The sequence below is a fragment of the Giraffa tippelskirchi genome, chromosome 4 (assembly GCF_054371585.1).
Source record: "Giraffa tippelskirchi isolate mGirTip1 chromosome 4, T2T-mGirTip1v1.2.pri, whole genome shotgun sequence".
Lineage (NCBI taxonomy): Eukaryota > Metazoa > Chordata > Mammalia > Artiodactyla > Giraffidae > Giraffa > Giraffa tippelskirchi.
The window spans coordinates 89,925,488-89,940,053 of NC_137278.1; the positions used below are offsets into that span (position 1 = coordinate 89,925,488).

A 14,566-nucleotide genomic window follows, 5' to 3' on the forward strand; every position below is an offset into this window, starting at 1 on the left:
CCTTCTTTGGGCTTCCCTGATAGCTCAGTTGGTAAAAAAATCCGCCTGCAATGAAGGAGACCCCGGTTCCATTTCTAGGCCGGGGAGATCCACTGGAGAAGGAATAGGCTACCCACTCCAGTATGCTTGGGCTTCCCTTGTGGTTCAGCTGGTAAAGAATCTGTCTGCAACGTGGGAGACCTGGGATTGACCCCTGGGTTGGGAAGATCTCCTGGAGAAGGGAAAGCCTACCCACTCCAGTATTCTGGCCTGGAGAATTCCATGGACTATATAGTCCATGGGGTCACAAAGAGTAGAACAAAACTAAGTGACTTTCACTTTCTTCACTTTCTTCTGTTGGGTCATCTGGAACACTGGGCACCTAGAATACTGAGGACATGGCTTTCCACTTCCCAGTTTCCAAAAATAAGGTGGCCCGTGTTCTTACTGCCTGGCTTCCCCCCATGCCCCACCAAAAAAAGAAACTTTAATCCCCACCCTGGCACTTAGGTAATAAAAAACATTCACCACATTGCTCTATGTTGTAAATCATGTAGTAGTGCTAGTGTATTACTGTGGGGTTTTCCTCATTTTCCCTCCACATGTGCTGTGGGCACTAGAAAGGTGTAAAAAGCCCTTCCTTGTAAATATGATTCTGGCTTCCCAGACAAATGGGGATGGCAGGAACCAGTGTAACAGAGAAGAGTGCATTTTTACTCTTCCATGCTAGATCCATTTCTTTGACTTTAACCCTTGTTTTTTTGCCGCTTTCGTTACTATATTCATATATAATGGCCTGCCTCAGATAATCCTGCCCCTCTTGCCTGACTATTAAGTTAAAGTGCCTTTGTTGGAAACCCTGTCCACCTGTAGATGGAAGGAAGGAAGAAATTAACACATTCCGCTGCCTGACTCTTGCCATTCTAGGACATATTTGCAAGAATTAAATGGCCTTTTTACTTTGTGCCTCATTTCTGATCTCTGCCCTGAACTCCTCTCAGGAGTGTTGAAGGTCAGCAGCTGCAGTGGCCATGATTTAATCTTTGTAGAGGCTAATGGCAAGTGCCAGTTTCCAGTTGGCAGGACCCCTTCATAGTTACAAACTTGACCATGATTTTGAGGGGGCATTTCATGACCATTTCATCCCACGGTGTTGAGAATACTCATTCTCAGGTCCGGCAGAGATTTTGCTGATAGGCCACTCAATGTCCACTTTATGGACGAGGCCATAAAACAGTATCCAGAATTCTCTGGACCACCTATCTGTATTAGCTTCTTGGTCCAGGAAAATATTCCCTCTTGTTGCTCTTCCTATATCTAGAGTTACACCATTATCAACAATGATCTCATATGGACCTATATATTATTTTATCAGAGGCTCAGTCACACATTTGGTAATGTAAGAAACAGCAATTTTGTAAAACAGGTGAAATACAAAGAACACAGCTAGCAGTATTATTAAAGTCATGAGTAAGAATTAAGCCAAGAACTTCCATTAGGTACAGCCCAGTAATATCCCAGGATGTCTATTCTGTACCAATCATTGTCTTTCAGAGAAATTATATATTGGCATTGTCCATAAGGCACATAGCCCAGTTTGGTGGTACTACTGGACTGATTGTCCTTAGTATGATTAAATTGTTCCCAACATAGAAGGGACTTTAAACTTAAATTACCATAACCTGGTGTTATCTACATAAATCCATCCCATAATTGTGGGAGATTTTATTCCTTGGCTGAAACTTAGCTTGTTGCTGAGATTGAGCTTGAGTAACAGAAGAAAAACTCATATTTATGGTCAGGGTCAGAGCTGATATTATTAATTGGCCAAGTGAGGTGATTCCCATCTAGTAATATCAATAGTGACCTGAACATGACTATAATTTTCCTTTTACAGTAAATTTCCTCAGGCCCAACTAACTAGAGCCTTGCTGTGCTCAGTTGCTCAGTCATGTCCAGCGCTGAAACTCCAAGGACAGCAGCCCACCAGGCTCCCCTGTCCATGGGATTCTCCAGGCAAGAATAATGGAGTGGGTTGCCATGCCCTCCTCCAGGGGATCTTCCTGACCCAGGGATTGAACCCATATCTCTTAGGTCTCCTGCGTTGCAGATAGGTTCTTTACCACTAGCGCCACCTGGGAAGCCCTAATTAGAGCCTTGAAGTAGAGAAATTCCCCAAGGTAACCCAGAACTAGACACAGGTAACTGGCCACACACCCAACAATTGGATTGATTTCTAAAACTAGCATAGGATCATGCCTATGATAGAAATACACTTGATTTATATGCAAAGGTCCAAAAGTCAAGAAAACATTCTAAATGATCGTAAGAGTCACGTCAAGGATTTTGGGCAAGCTGTCTCTCTCTGATGTCATCTTTGTGTAGTTTCTTTTCTGTTTGAGAGTCATTTTAAGGTAATTTTGAGGTCAGCCACCCTCTCTATAGGCCAGTCCAGTGCAGGAGCCCTGACAAGGGTCTCTTCATCCAGGTTGGAGACAGTCCTTCAAAGAATTATGACTCATAACATTTTACCAGGATATATCAGATTTTTAAGAACTCCACATAACCTCTAGAATAACTGTTAGTAATATTTAGCATACAATATAACCTGAGAGGATGTATCACTCATCTGATAATATGTCCCATGTAATTTACGCAACCAAATAAACACAGTTAGCTTAATAGCTCTCTTTGGGATGTTTCAGGGGCCCTGTTAAACATCCCAGAGTTAGCTAGAGGTCAAAAGAACTTCAATAGAATTTGATTTAGGAAATTTTGTCCAAAATATTAAAAGGGTTTAGGACACTCAGTCAGATTTAGCCAATGCTAGTGGGCATGTCACTTAGCTTGCTGGTATGTTACAATGGGTGTATATACACGAGGCTCAAACTCTAGTGAAAGTTGGCCATCTTGGACCTAGTAGGTTCTAACCAGTTTTCCTATGGTTGTGTCATTCCTAACAAAATCCATTTACCCAACTAAATGAAATTCAGTCTTAGAAAATCCTGATCTTGCATAACTCACTCCTTTAATTACTTTTTCACTTCTCAAAGAAGTAAACTTCTTTTACTGAAAATATTCCCTTAGTTTTTTTCCACATCAAGTTCCTTTTCTTGCTGGCAAATTTGTAACAGATAGTCTATGGTCTTATTTGACCTCTAGCAAACCTAGTTACAACTGAAGTATTACATTTATTGATGGTTCTAGAGATATGTCTGTACTACCAGGTATTCATTTGATACTGAATATTTCCCAGTTCATGTGAACCTGAAATTCATTTAGGATAATTTCTCTTGTATTTAGAATTGTTTGATTTGTAAGTGTTTAATTTTCTTTAACCCAATGAGATTACAGCTTATTTATAAATTAATCTCAACAATATTATCCAAAAACAAAGACACATACTAAGACAGGCACATACCCAGACAGATAAATGCAAGATCACAACTTGGTCATGAATCGGATATCACAATATAAAATTCACTAGTTTATAAATAGCAGTTGGGATAAATAAAAATTTAAAGGCTTCTTCTTATTTTTCCCTCACTCTCAGAAATTAAAGATGGTCTAGATTAGTGCTCCTGAGAGCACTGGTCTCAAGGCATAGGGAGAGAAAATCAAGTTTTACTTGATTTTCTGAAGTCAGGGTCAGAATTCTAAAAAGCCGTTTGATCAAGCTTGCTTTTACTAACTGTATATGCAAAAAGAACCAGTTTGAGAACCAATTTTTATGCTTTGTACCTAAACCAACTTTCACTGAGGTCTAAACAAAATGGCAGCCACACAAAGCAAATTAACTATCACAAACCACAACCCAGAACACAAAGTATGAAACACACACAGACCCGGTTGTCCTAATCAGACACTCCCTTAAACACAAGATTATAATCTCTCAGAAAACTTCCTATGGAGTCACAGAACTTCAGATCCAAGTCCTGTTTTTCCCTCAGTCTCAGGAATTAGGAATGGTCATAGACAAGTGATCCCAAGAGCCCTGGTCTCAAGGCACAGGGAGGGAAAATCAAGTTCTACCAAAATGGCTGCAGGTCTAAACAAAATGGCAGCCACACAACGCAAAATGGTCATCACAAATCACAACATAGAACACATACACATGCCCAGCCATCCTAAGCAGATACTCCCTGAAATACAAGATTGCAGTCTCTCAGAAAACCTCCTATGGAGACACAGAACTTCAGATCCATGTACTAACAGAGTAAATGGAAACATCTCAGGTCTTCAAAGATTTCAAAGGGAGGAAAAGAGGCCAGGTTGAAAGAAGAGGGGGAAGGAAGCAGGAGAGGGGGACAACAGGGGTGGCCTTACATATGTCTCCTGCCACCTGCAGACACCCAGGCATTACGGGACTTTACCCTCGGCCTCCAGGGAAGGGAGAAGTGGAACTTGGCCCTACCAGAAACCAGACTAGACCAGAACAGAACCAGAATTCAAACCACAAACCAGACCAGAACAGAACCAGAATTCAAGTTCTTTGCCAAGCAGAGGTGATCTGCCTTCAAACCTCAGCTCAGGCTGAAGCCCTTCGACCAGACAAGCAACATACAAGGGAACTCTCATAAGGTTATCAGCTGATTTCTCAATAAAAACTCTAAAAGCCAGAGGGGAATGGCATGGTATATTTAAAGTGATGAAAGAGGAAAACCTACAACCAAGAATACTCTACCCAACAAGACTCTTGCAGATTTGATGGAGAGATCAAAAGATTTCCAGACAAAGCAAAAGTTAAAAGAATTCAGTACCACCAAAAAAGCTTTACAAATCCTAAAGGAACTTCTCTAGGCAGGAAACAAGAGAAGGAAAAGACTTACCTATAGAAAATAAACCCAAAACAAATAAGAAAATGGCAATAGGATCACACATATCGATAATTACCTTAAATGTAAATGGATTAAATGCACCAACCAAAAGACATAGACTGGCTGGGCAGATGAAAACATGTGCATGTATGCACTTCACTTAACACATCACTCTACTTAACCCTCCAAATTGTATGTAATTATTTTATATTGTTAGGTTAATTATGCTTCCATTATGGCTCGCAAATATAATTATCTTTTAATTTTTGTGTGGCAATTGATTGTGAAAATTGATAAACATCTTTTACTATTGTGATTATGTAACTATTACTCATTCAACACCATTTAATCGTGATTGGTCAATAGAAAATAATAGAATTTTATATCACCAAAACCACCATTTAATACAAAAACCTGTAATCACTTTTTAAAATCCATATGCATATCAAAATTATCTTGAAATTTTTTAAAAATACAAATGCCCAGGTAATGCTTCTTTTCTCCAAAGCTCCTGATGTGTTTCTAATGAGCAGCAATGTTTAAAAACAACTGGACTATATACTGATCTTTTACTGTCATCTAGTTTGTTTCACTCTTTCTATTTCATATTCAGTGCTCCCATTTCATTTCACTTATGTTTTCCAATTTCTCCAGCTCTTCCTTTTTTTTTTCTTTGATGTTCTTTCTCAAGCTTTTATCAAGCATTGTAGAAAAACTTTTGTATACATATGTATATATGTATATAGTAGGTATAATATATATCCTTTAGAAAACTTATGAAATTTGGCCTACCTTAAGAATTTATGACATTTTGATTCCACTTGTTTAGCTTAGTGTGACCAGAATGCTAGATTTCTAATTTTAAAAAATAGATAATCATCAAGCAACAAAAGTTTACTGTATAGCACAGAGAACTATAGTCAATATCTTCTAATAACCTGTAATGGAAAATCATCTGAAAATAATATATGTGTAATTGAATCACCTTGCTGTGCACCTGAAACATTGTTAAGTCAACTATACTTCAATAAAATATATACATATTTTAAAAGTGTTAATTAGATTGATTAATAAGGATATAAGAAGAAGCTGAGGGAAAATAGAGACTTCTTCCCAAGAAGATGGAAATTTTAAAGGAACTCATCTCAATAGGATAGAGATATTCAGATGTTTATTAAGAAATGGGAAAAATAAAGTGGACACTCATGGAATTAAAACAAAAGGTTTTGATACAATATTACCAGAGATTGGATGGGCCTAAGGGACCTTCATTGATCCCAACATTAAAGGGCCCCAAACAAGTCTCACTCTATTTACCCTTGTTCAATATATGTATGTTGAAAATATACTTATATATGTTTAAAAGGCTGGAAGTAAATTACAGTGAAATATCTGGCCAAAAACTGCTTGTGAAATTTCTTGCGAAATTACAGTGAAATACCTGATCAATTAATCAAGTTAAGAGATTAACAAAAAGGCCTGAGTCCCTCAGCTATACCTCTCACTGGGGACCCCAAAGCCTTTATAAAAATAGATAAAATGGCCAAGGGATAAAAAAAAAAAAAAAAGGCTTTTGGAGGATTTAAGGCTTACTGATGGGATCCTAATAGAAACTAAAGTTATGGGTATAAAAGCTAATACAGTTGAGGAGGGATGGGATGGGGAGGGAGGTGGAAAGGGGGTTCTGGAAGGGGAAAACATGTACACCCATGGTGGATTCATGCCAATGTATGGCAAAACAAATACAATATTGTAAAGTTAAAAAATAGAAAATAAACTAATTTAAAAAAAAAGAAGTTTTAAAAACAAAGATTAACTTGTAATTATTAGAAGACTAGCTAGGGAAGTAAAGGACTTTAACAAAGGAAAAAAAAAGCTAGTACAGTTGAGATGAAATTTTATAAATATTGGTTTATTAAAATGGGCTTTATATAAGATGATTACATCTCTTTTGCCTAAATATATTATAGGATAAACATTATGTCTCACTGGGGAATGCTTCCCCTGCCTTGTATTATAAGACAGGGCATACAGAACTGCCTCTTAGACAATATTAATTAAATGTACTAAAGAAAATCAGTAGGGTTACATCAGTCCACACATAATGATGTTAAAACTGGGAACTAATACTCAGGGACTAATACAAACAATAAGAGAGATTTTTACCCCCTGTGGATCTAACTTGTACCCTTAGAAAGAGGAACTTTGTTGAATGCCTTGTGCAAATTTTTATTGCTGTTTTTCAGTTGCTAAGTCAGGTCCCACTCTCTGCGACTCCATGGACCATATGTAACATGCCAGGGTCCTCTGTCCTCCACTGATTTCCAGAGTGTGCTGAAACTCATGTCCATTGATTCAGTGAGGCCATCCAAACATCTCATTCTCTGTCGACCCCTTCTTCACTTGCCATCAATCTTTCCCAGCATCAGATCTTTTCTAATGAGTTGGTTCTTCACATCAGGTGGCCAAAGTATTGGAGCTTCAGCTTCAGCATCAGTTCTTCCAATGAATATTCAGGGTTGATTCCCTATGGGATTGACTGGTTTGATCTCCCTGTTGTCCAAGAGACTCTCAAAAGTCTTCTCTAGCACTACAATTTGAAAGCATCAGTTCTTGGGCACTCAGCCTTCTTTACGGTCCAACTCTCACATTCATACGTGACTACTGGGAAAAAAACATAGCTTTGACTATACAGACCTTTGTCAGCAAAGTGATGTCTCTGCTTTTTAATACATTGTCTAGTTTTGTCATAGCAAGCATCTTCTAATTTCATGACTGCAGTCACCATCTGCAGTGATTTTGGAGCCAAAGAAAATAAAATTTGTCACTGCTTCCACTTTTTCCCCATTTGCCATGAAGTGATGGAACCAGATGCTGTGATGTTAGTTTTTTTTAATATTGAGTTTTAAGCTGCTTTTTCACTTCCTCTTTCATCCTCATCAAGAGGCTGTTTTGTTCCTCTTCACTTTCTGCCATTAAAGTGGTATCATCTACATATATGAAGTTGTTGATGTTTTTCCCAGAAATCTTGATTCCAGCTTGTAATTCATCCAGCCCAGCATTTCTCATGATGTACCCTACATATAAGTTAAATAAGCAGGGTGACAAGAGCCTTATTGTACTCCTTTTCTGATTTGGAACCAGTCAGTTGTTCCATGTCCAGTTCTAACTGTTGCTTCTTGACCTGCATACAGGTTTCTCAGGAGGCAAGTAAGGTCATCTTGTTTCCCATCTCTTTAAGAATTTTCCACAGTTTGCTGTGATCCACCCAAAGGTTTTAGCATACTCAATGAAACAGAAATAGATCTTTTTCTGGAATTCCCTTGCTTTCTGTGTGATCCAACCAATGTTTGCAGTTTGATCTCTGGTTTCTCTGTCTCCTCAAAACCCAGCTTCACATCTGGAAGTTCTTGGTTCACATACTGCTGAAGCCTAGCTGAAGGATTTTGAGCATTACCTTGCAAGCATGTGAAATGAGCCTAATTGTGTGGTAGTCCGAACATTTTTTGGCATTGCCTTTCTTTGCAATTGGAATGAAAACTGACCTTTTCCAGTCCTGTGGCCACTGTTGGGTTTTCCAAATTTGCTGACATATTGAATGTAGCAGTTTAACAGTATCATATTTTAGGATTTGAAATAGCGCAGCTGGAATTCTATCACCTCCACTAGCTTTGTTTGTAGTAATGCTTCCTAAGGCCCACTTGACTTCACACTCCAGGATGTCTGGCTCTACGGGTGTGACCACACCATTGTGGTTATCCTGGTTATTAAAACTTTTCTTGTATAGTTCTTCTGTGTATTCTTGCTACCTCTTCTTCATTTCTTCTGCTCTGTTAGATCCTACCATTTCTGTCCTTTATGGTGCCCATCCATGCATGAAAATGTTCCCTTCGTATCTCCAATGTTCTTGAAGAGATATGTAGTCTTTCCCATTCTATTGTTTTCTTCTTTCTTTGCATTGTTCATTTAAGAAGGCCTTCCTATATCTCCTTGCTATTCTCTGAAACTCTGCATTCAGTTTGCTGTGTCTTTCCCTTTCTCCTTTGCCTTTTGCTTTTCTTCTTTCTTCAGCTATTTGTAAAGCCTCCTCTGACAACCACTTTGCCTTCTTGCATTTCTTTTTCTTTGGGATGGTATTGGTCACTCTGCCTCTGTACAATGTTATGAACCTCTGTCCATAGTTCTTCAGACACTCTCTCTCTCAGATCTAATCTCTTGAATCTGTCATCTCCACTGTATAAATTATAAGGGATTTGATAGATCATATCTGAATGGCCTAATGGTTTCCCCTACTTTCTTCAATTTAAGCCAGAATTTTGCAATAAGGAGTTCATGATCTGAGCCACAGTCAGCTCCTGGTCTTGTTTTTGCTGACTGTATAGAGCTTCTCCATCTTTGGCTGCAAAGAACATGATCAATCTGATTTCAATACTGGTCATCTGGTGATGTCCATGCGTAGAGTCATCTCTTTATTTGTTGTAAAAAGGTGTTTACTATGACCAGCATGGTCTCATGACAAAACTCTATTAGCCTTTGCCTTACTTCATTTTGTACTCCAAAGCCAAACTTGCCTGTTACCTCATGTACCTCTTGACTTCCTACTTTTGCATTCCAATCCCCTATGATGAGTATATATGTTTTTTGGAGTTAATTCTAGAAGGTCTTGTAGATCTTCATAGAACCATTCAACTTGAGCTTTTTTGGCAAAGTGATTGGGGCATAGACTTGGATGTGATGCTGAATGGTTTGCCTTGGAAACGAACTGATATCATTCTGTTGTTTTTGAGATTACACCCAAGTACTGCATTTCAGACTCTTGATGACGAGGGCTACTCCATTTCTTAAAAGGCATTCTTGCCCAGATATAATTGGCATCTAAATTAAATTCACCCATTCATATCCATTTTAATTCACTGATCCCTAGGATATTGATGTTTAATCTTGCTATCTCCTGCTTGTCCACACTCAATATACCTTGATTCATGGATCTAACATTCCAGGTTCCTATGCAGTATTGTTCTTTGCAGCAGCAGACTTTACTTTCACTGCCAAACACATCCACAGCCTAGCACTGTTTCTGCTTTAGTCCAGCCACTTCATCCTTACTGGAGCTACTGGTAATCATCTTCAGCTCTTCCCCAGTAGCATATTGGACGCCTTCCAACCTGTGTCATACCTTTTTGCCTTTTCATACTGTCCATGAGGCTCTCCAGGCAAGAATACTGGAGTGAGTTTTCATTTCCTTCTCCAGCGGGCAATGTTTTGTCAGAACTCTTCACTGTGACCTGTCTGTCTTGGGTGGCCCTGCATGGTGTGGCTCACAGCTTCATTGAATTATACAAGCTAAGCCCCTTCGCCATGACAAGGCTATGATTAATGAAGGGAGCGGAGCAAATTTTTCAATGCATGATATATTGAACCCTAAAGTTCTAGGACATAGAACTCTTCTTTTAAAAAATTAAAAGAATTAATTAAAAATTAATTTGAAAACTCTTCTTTTAAAAAATTATCATATTGAAGTTAGTTGATTTGTTCAATAAGTTCATTTGGGGCTTCCCAGGTGGTGCTGGTAGGAGACACAAGAGAAAGATATTTGATCCCTGGGTTGGGAAAATCCCTTTGAGAGGGACATGGCAATCCACTCCAAGATTCTTGCCTGGAGAATCCCATGGACAGAGGAGCCTGGCAGACTATGGTCCATAGGATCACAGAGTTGGACACAACTGAAGTGACTTAGTATGCATGCATAGTTGATTTACATTCGTGTTAATTTCTGCAGTACAGCGAAGTGATTTAGTTATACCTATATTTACATACTTTTTCATTTCTTTTCCATTATGGTTTATTGTAGAATATAGAATATATTTTCCTGTGCTGTACTATTGTGCTCTGTTGTTTATGCATTCTACGTATAATAGTTTGCAGCTGCTAATCTCGAACTCCCGCTTCTTCCCTTCCCATCTCACCCCTCAGCAAGCACAAGTCTGTTTTCTATATTTGTGAGTTTGTTTCTGTTTCATAAATAAGTTTATTTGTGTCATATGTTAGAGTCCACATACAAGTGATATCATATGGTATTTGTCTTTCTCTTTCTGACTTAAATCACTTAGTATGATGATTTCTAGGTCCAACCATGTTGCTACAAATGGCATTCTTTTTTATGGCCGAGTAGTATTCCATTATATATATGTACCACATCTTCATTATCCATTCATCTGTTGAGCATTTAAGTTGTTTCCATGTCTTGGCTATTGCAAATAGTGCTGCTATGAACATAGGGGTACATACATCTTTTTGAATTATAGTTTTGTTGGGATATATAACCAGGAGTGGGATTGCTGGATAATATAGTAGTTCTATTTTTAGTTTTTTAAAGAACCTCCATACTGTTTTCCACACTGGATGCACCAACTTACATTCCCACCAACGATGTATGAGGTAGAACATGGAACTCTTGATTTCTAGTTTAGTTGGAAATCTTCTTACTTTATCAAAAAAACAAATTAAAGAAAATATAGTTAGGCAAATCAATCTTTTATTTATTTTTTTTAATAAATTTATTTATTTTAGTTGGGGGCTAATTACTTTACAATATTGTAGTGGTTTTTGCCATACATTGACATGAATCAGCCATGGGTTTACATGTGTTCCCCTTCCTGGACCCCCCTCCCACCTCCCTCCCCATCCCATCCCTCTGGGTCATCCCCTTGCCCCAGCCCTGAGCATTTGTCTCATGCATCGAACATGGAATGGTGTTCTGTTTCACATATGATAATATACATGTTTCAATGCTATTCTCCCAGAACCTCCCACCCTCACCTTCTTCCTCAGAGTCCATAAGACTGTTCTATGATTATTTAGGCAGCAGACCAGTTTTTTATGAAATTAAAAGCAGCCATCTTTGTCTTGCAAATCTCTGCAAATTAGAAATGTAAATACAGCCCACAGACTGACCTGAGTCTGAGCCTCATTGGTTCAACCAGGTAAATCTGAAACGGAGGGGAAAAAAATGCCATTTAAAACTCAAGCCACTGGAAAGACTCCTTGTTCCAAAAGCTACTTCATTGCCTCTTTAAGGATTTATCAAGACCAACACAAATTTTAAAAGTCTTCTCCACGTAGAGCAAAACGTTAGTCATCTGAGCAAACGGAGAAGGCAATGGCACCCCACTCAGTACTCTTGCCTGGGAAATCCCATGGACGAAGGAGCCTGGTGGGCTACAGTCCATGGGGTCGAGAGGAGTCGGACACAACTGAGAGATTTCACTTTCACTCACTGGAGAAGGAAATGGCAACCCACTCCAGTATTCTTGCCTGGAGAATTCCAGGGACAGAGGAGCCTGGTGGGCTGCCTTCTATGGGGTCGCACAGAGTCGGACACGACTGACGCAACTTAGCAGCAGCAGCATCTGAGCAAATAAATTTCACTTATTCTGTTATTTATAAACTAGTGGGTTTATATTGTGATACTAGATTCAAAACTAAGTTTTAAAGTGAAGTTATGAGACCTCCAGTTATGTCTGTTTAAATGTCTGTGTATACATAATACTTATGATATGAATAGTATTATCAAAACTAAATGATAAAAAGGCTCTATTTAACTGATTTAAAAGTAAGCACTTAGAAATTAAATGCTTCTAAATATAAAGAAAACTGGCCAGAATGAAATCAGGCTCTCATGATCTAGGAAATATTGAGTATTAAATACCAGTATTAAATCTGGCTTAAGCTTGTTGGCTTAATAAATAGAAACATGTCTTTTATTTTACCTAGGTTTATGGAAGGTCAGTAAGTTCACATTATTTCTGTTACAGTTTGTTAACAAAAATAAATAAATAAATAACTTGTTATGATGGTATTTTCATAAGTTACAAAATAGAGATAAATGAGATAGTTTTTAGGTGAACTGTTTGGAAATAATTATGTTTGGGGGTAAATAAGTCTATCAAAATACTTTCTCCAGATTTTTTGTAAGTTAAAATTACAAAGTTTTGCCATATTAAGTTAAATGATGAGAATTCACTGAATATCCAGATAATTTCAATTAGGATAAAATATTGGAACATTAATTACTTAACAGGTCTAAGTTTACCTACCTTTTCCTCATAAGAGGAAAAAAGTTTGGGTTTGCTAGACATATGACTTGTACCACATTGAGGAAAGAAGTTATGCTCTGAGAAGGTGAATACTTCTAGAAGTTATGAATGTTTCTAAGTTTTCCAATTAAGAAATGCTAGTTTGGCAAGCAGTTCACAATTACTTGCTTCTCAGTTTTCATTAGATAGTGAGGTTTTTTTAAGGGTTAGAATTGTAATATATGCCATGAAAGCTACTGAAATAATAAAGGAAACATTTCAGTATGAAACAAAAAGTGGGATGTGTATTTTCAACAAAAGAAGATATGAGCAATGTAAGTGCATTTTATTACGGGGGAAAAGTGATTTTGTCCTAAAGCGGGAAAAGAAAAAAGTTTTATAGATATATCTAATATAGATATAGAAAGTTGTGGAAAGTTTGTAGAAAGGGAGCCCTGAGAAAAGAGTTTTGTGCATGGTCAGGCTGGAACTGAATTTAATTAAGTAAATAAATTTTGGTATTGAGGGTGAGCTGGTGCAGGACAGAAGTTTGGTTTTCTCTCTCTGTTAAGAGAATAATGTTTCCTTTGTAAAGTTGTGCTACTTTTGATAATAGATTATGAGTTTCTTTGCCTTCTAAATGACCTGTATTTGCCTTTAAATTATTTTATTGCCACTTCGGTTAAATGAACAAGTATTGTTTCACAGAGACCTATGATCTTTTTTGACAAAGGTTTTTCTGTTTGTTTTGGCTGCACCACATGGCTTGTGGATCTCAGTTCCCTGACCAGGGCCTGAACCTGAGCCCTGGACAGTGAGAGCACTGAGTCCCAACCACTGGACCACGAGGGAATTCCCTTGACCAAGTGTTTTAAAATCTTTGATATCTCTAAAAAATTTCTTCAAGCCAAGTTTTAAATATACTTCTTTATTAATAAAGTTCTCTAGCTACCTTTAGGATGCTCCAAAGGGCTCTGAAACACCCTGAAGAGAGATTTTAAACTAATGAGGTTTATTTGGTACATTAAATTACATGGGAAACATTGTCAAAGAAGTGGTGTTAAAATCATCTTAGGTTCTACTGTGTGGGTAAATATTCCAAAATTTACATGGAGTTCCTAAAAATCTGTTATGTCCTAGTGTAATAATAATTACACATATTCATAATTCTAGTTATTATCTTAAAAAGTTATGTCACAGAAATAACAAAGTTTCTTGTCAATTGCTTTGTAATCATATCTTTATCTGGGCCATTTAAAGTCTTTTTTCATTTATAATCAGTCGTTGTTTTACTCTGACACTTTCATAAAATGAAGACCTTCAAGAAGATTCATAAAAAGGACTTTTTGACGAATATAAGTTTCTGACTTTTAGATCATATCACTGAACTGGGTGGGCTTCCCTCGTAGTTCAGTTGGTAAAGAATCTGCCTGCAATGCAGGAGACCCCGGTTCGATCCCTGGGTCAGGAAGATCCCCTGGAGAAGGAAATGGCAACCCACTCCAGTATTCTTGCCTGGAGAATCCCCATGGACAGAGGTGCCTGGTGGGCTAGTCCATGGGGTCGCAAAGAGTCAGACATGACTGAGCGACTAAGCACAGCACTGAGCTGGGTAAGAAATTACAAAACTCTAATGAAAAGTCTGATGACTTCCCTGATCAACAGAAATTAACTACGTGGGACTAAATGAACTGA

At 37.9% G+C, this 14,566-nt stretch overlaps 1 protein-coding gene across 2 annotated transcripts in view; it reads right to left on the reverse strand.

Annotated features, from left to right (window-relative positions):
* Window positions 1-14,566, reverse strand: part of EXOC6B (exocyst complex component 6B) — a 760,794-nt gene that overhangs the window by 722,266 nt on the left and 23,962 nt on the right. Inside the window, exons 2-3 of one of the 2 annotated variants that reach the window (XM_081482978.1) lie at window positions 11,751-11,785; window positions 11,213-11,281 (exon numbers count right to left, since the gene is read on the reverse strand). The exons of the other annotated variant lie outside the window; for it this stretch is intronic. Of the exons in view, the coding sequence (XP_081339104.1) occupies window positions 11,213-11,214 (2 nt within the window). The 5' untranslated portion in view covers window positions 11,215-11,281; window positions 11,751-11,785. The remainder of the gene's footprint in view (window positions 1-11,212; window positions 11,282-11,750; window positions 11,786-14,566) is intronic. 2 annotated transcript variants of the gene reach the window in all.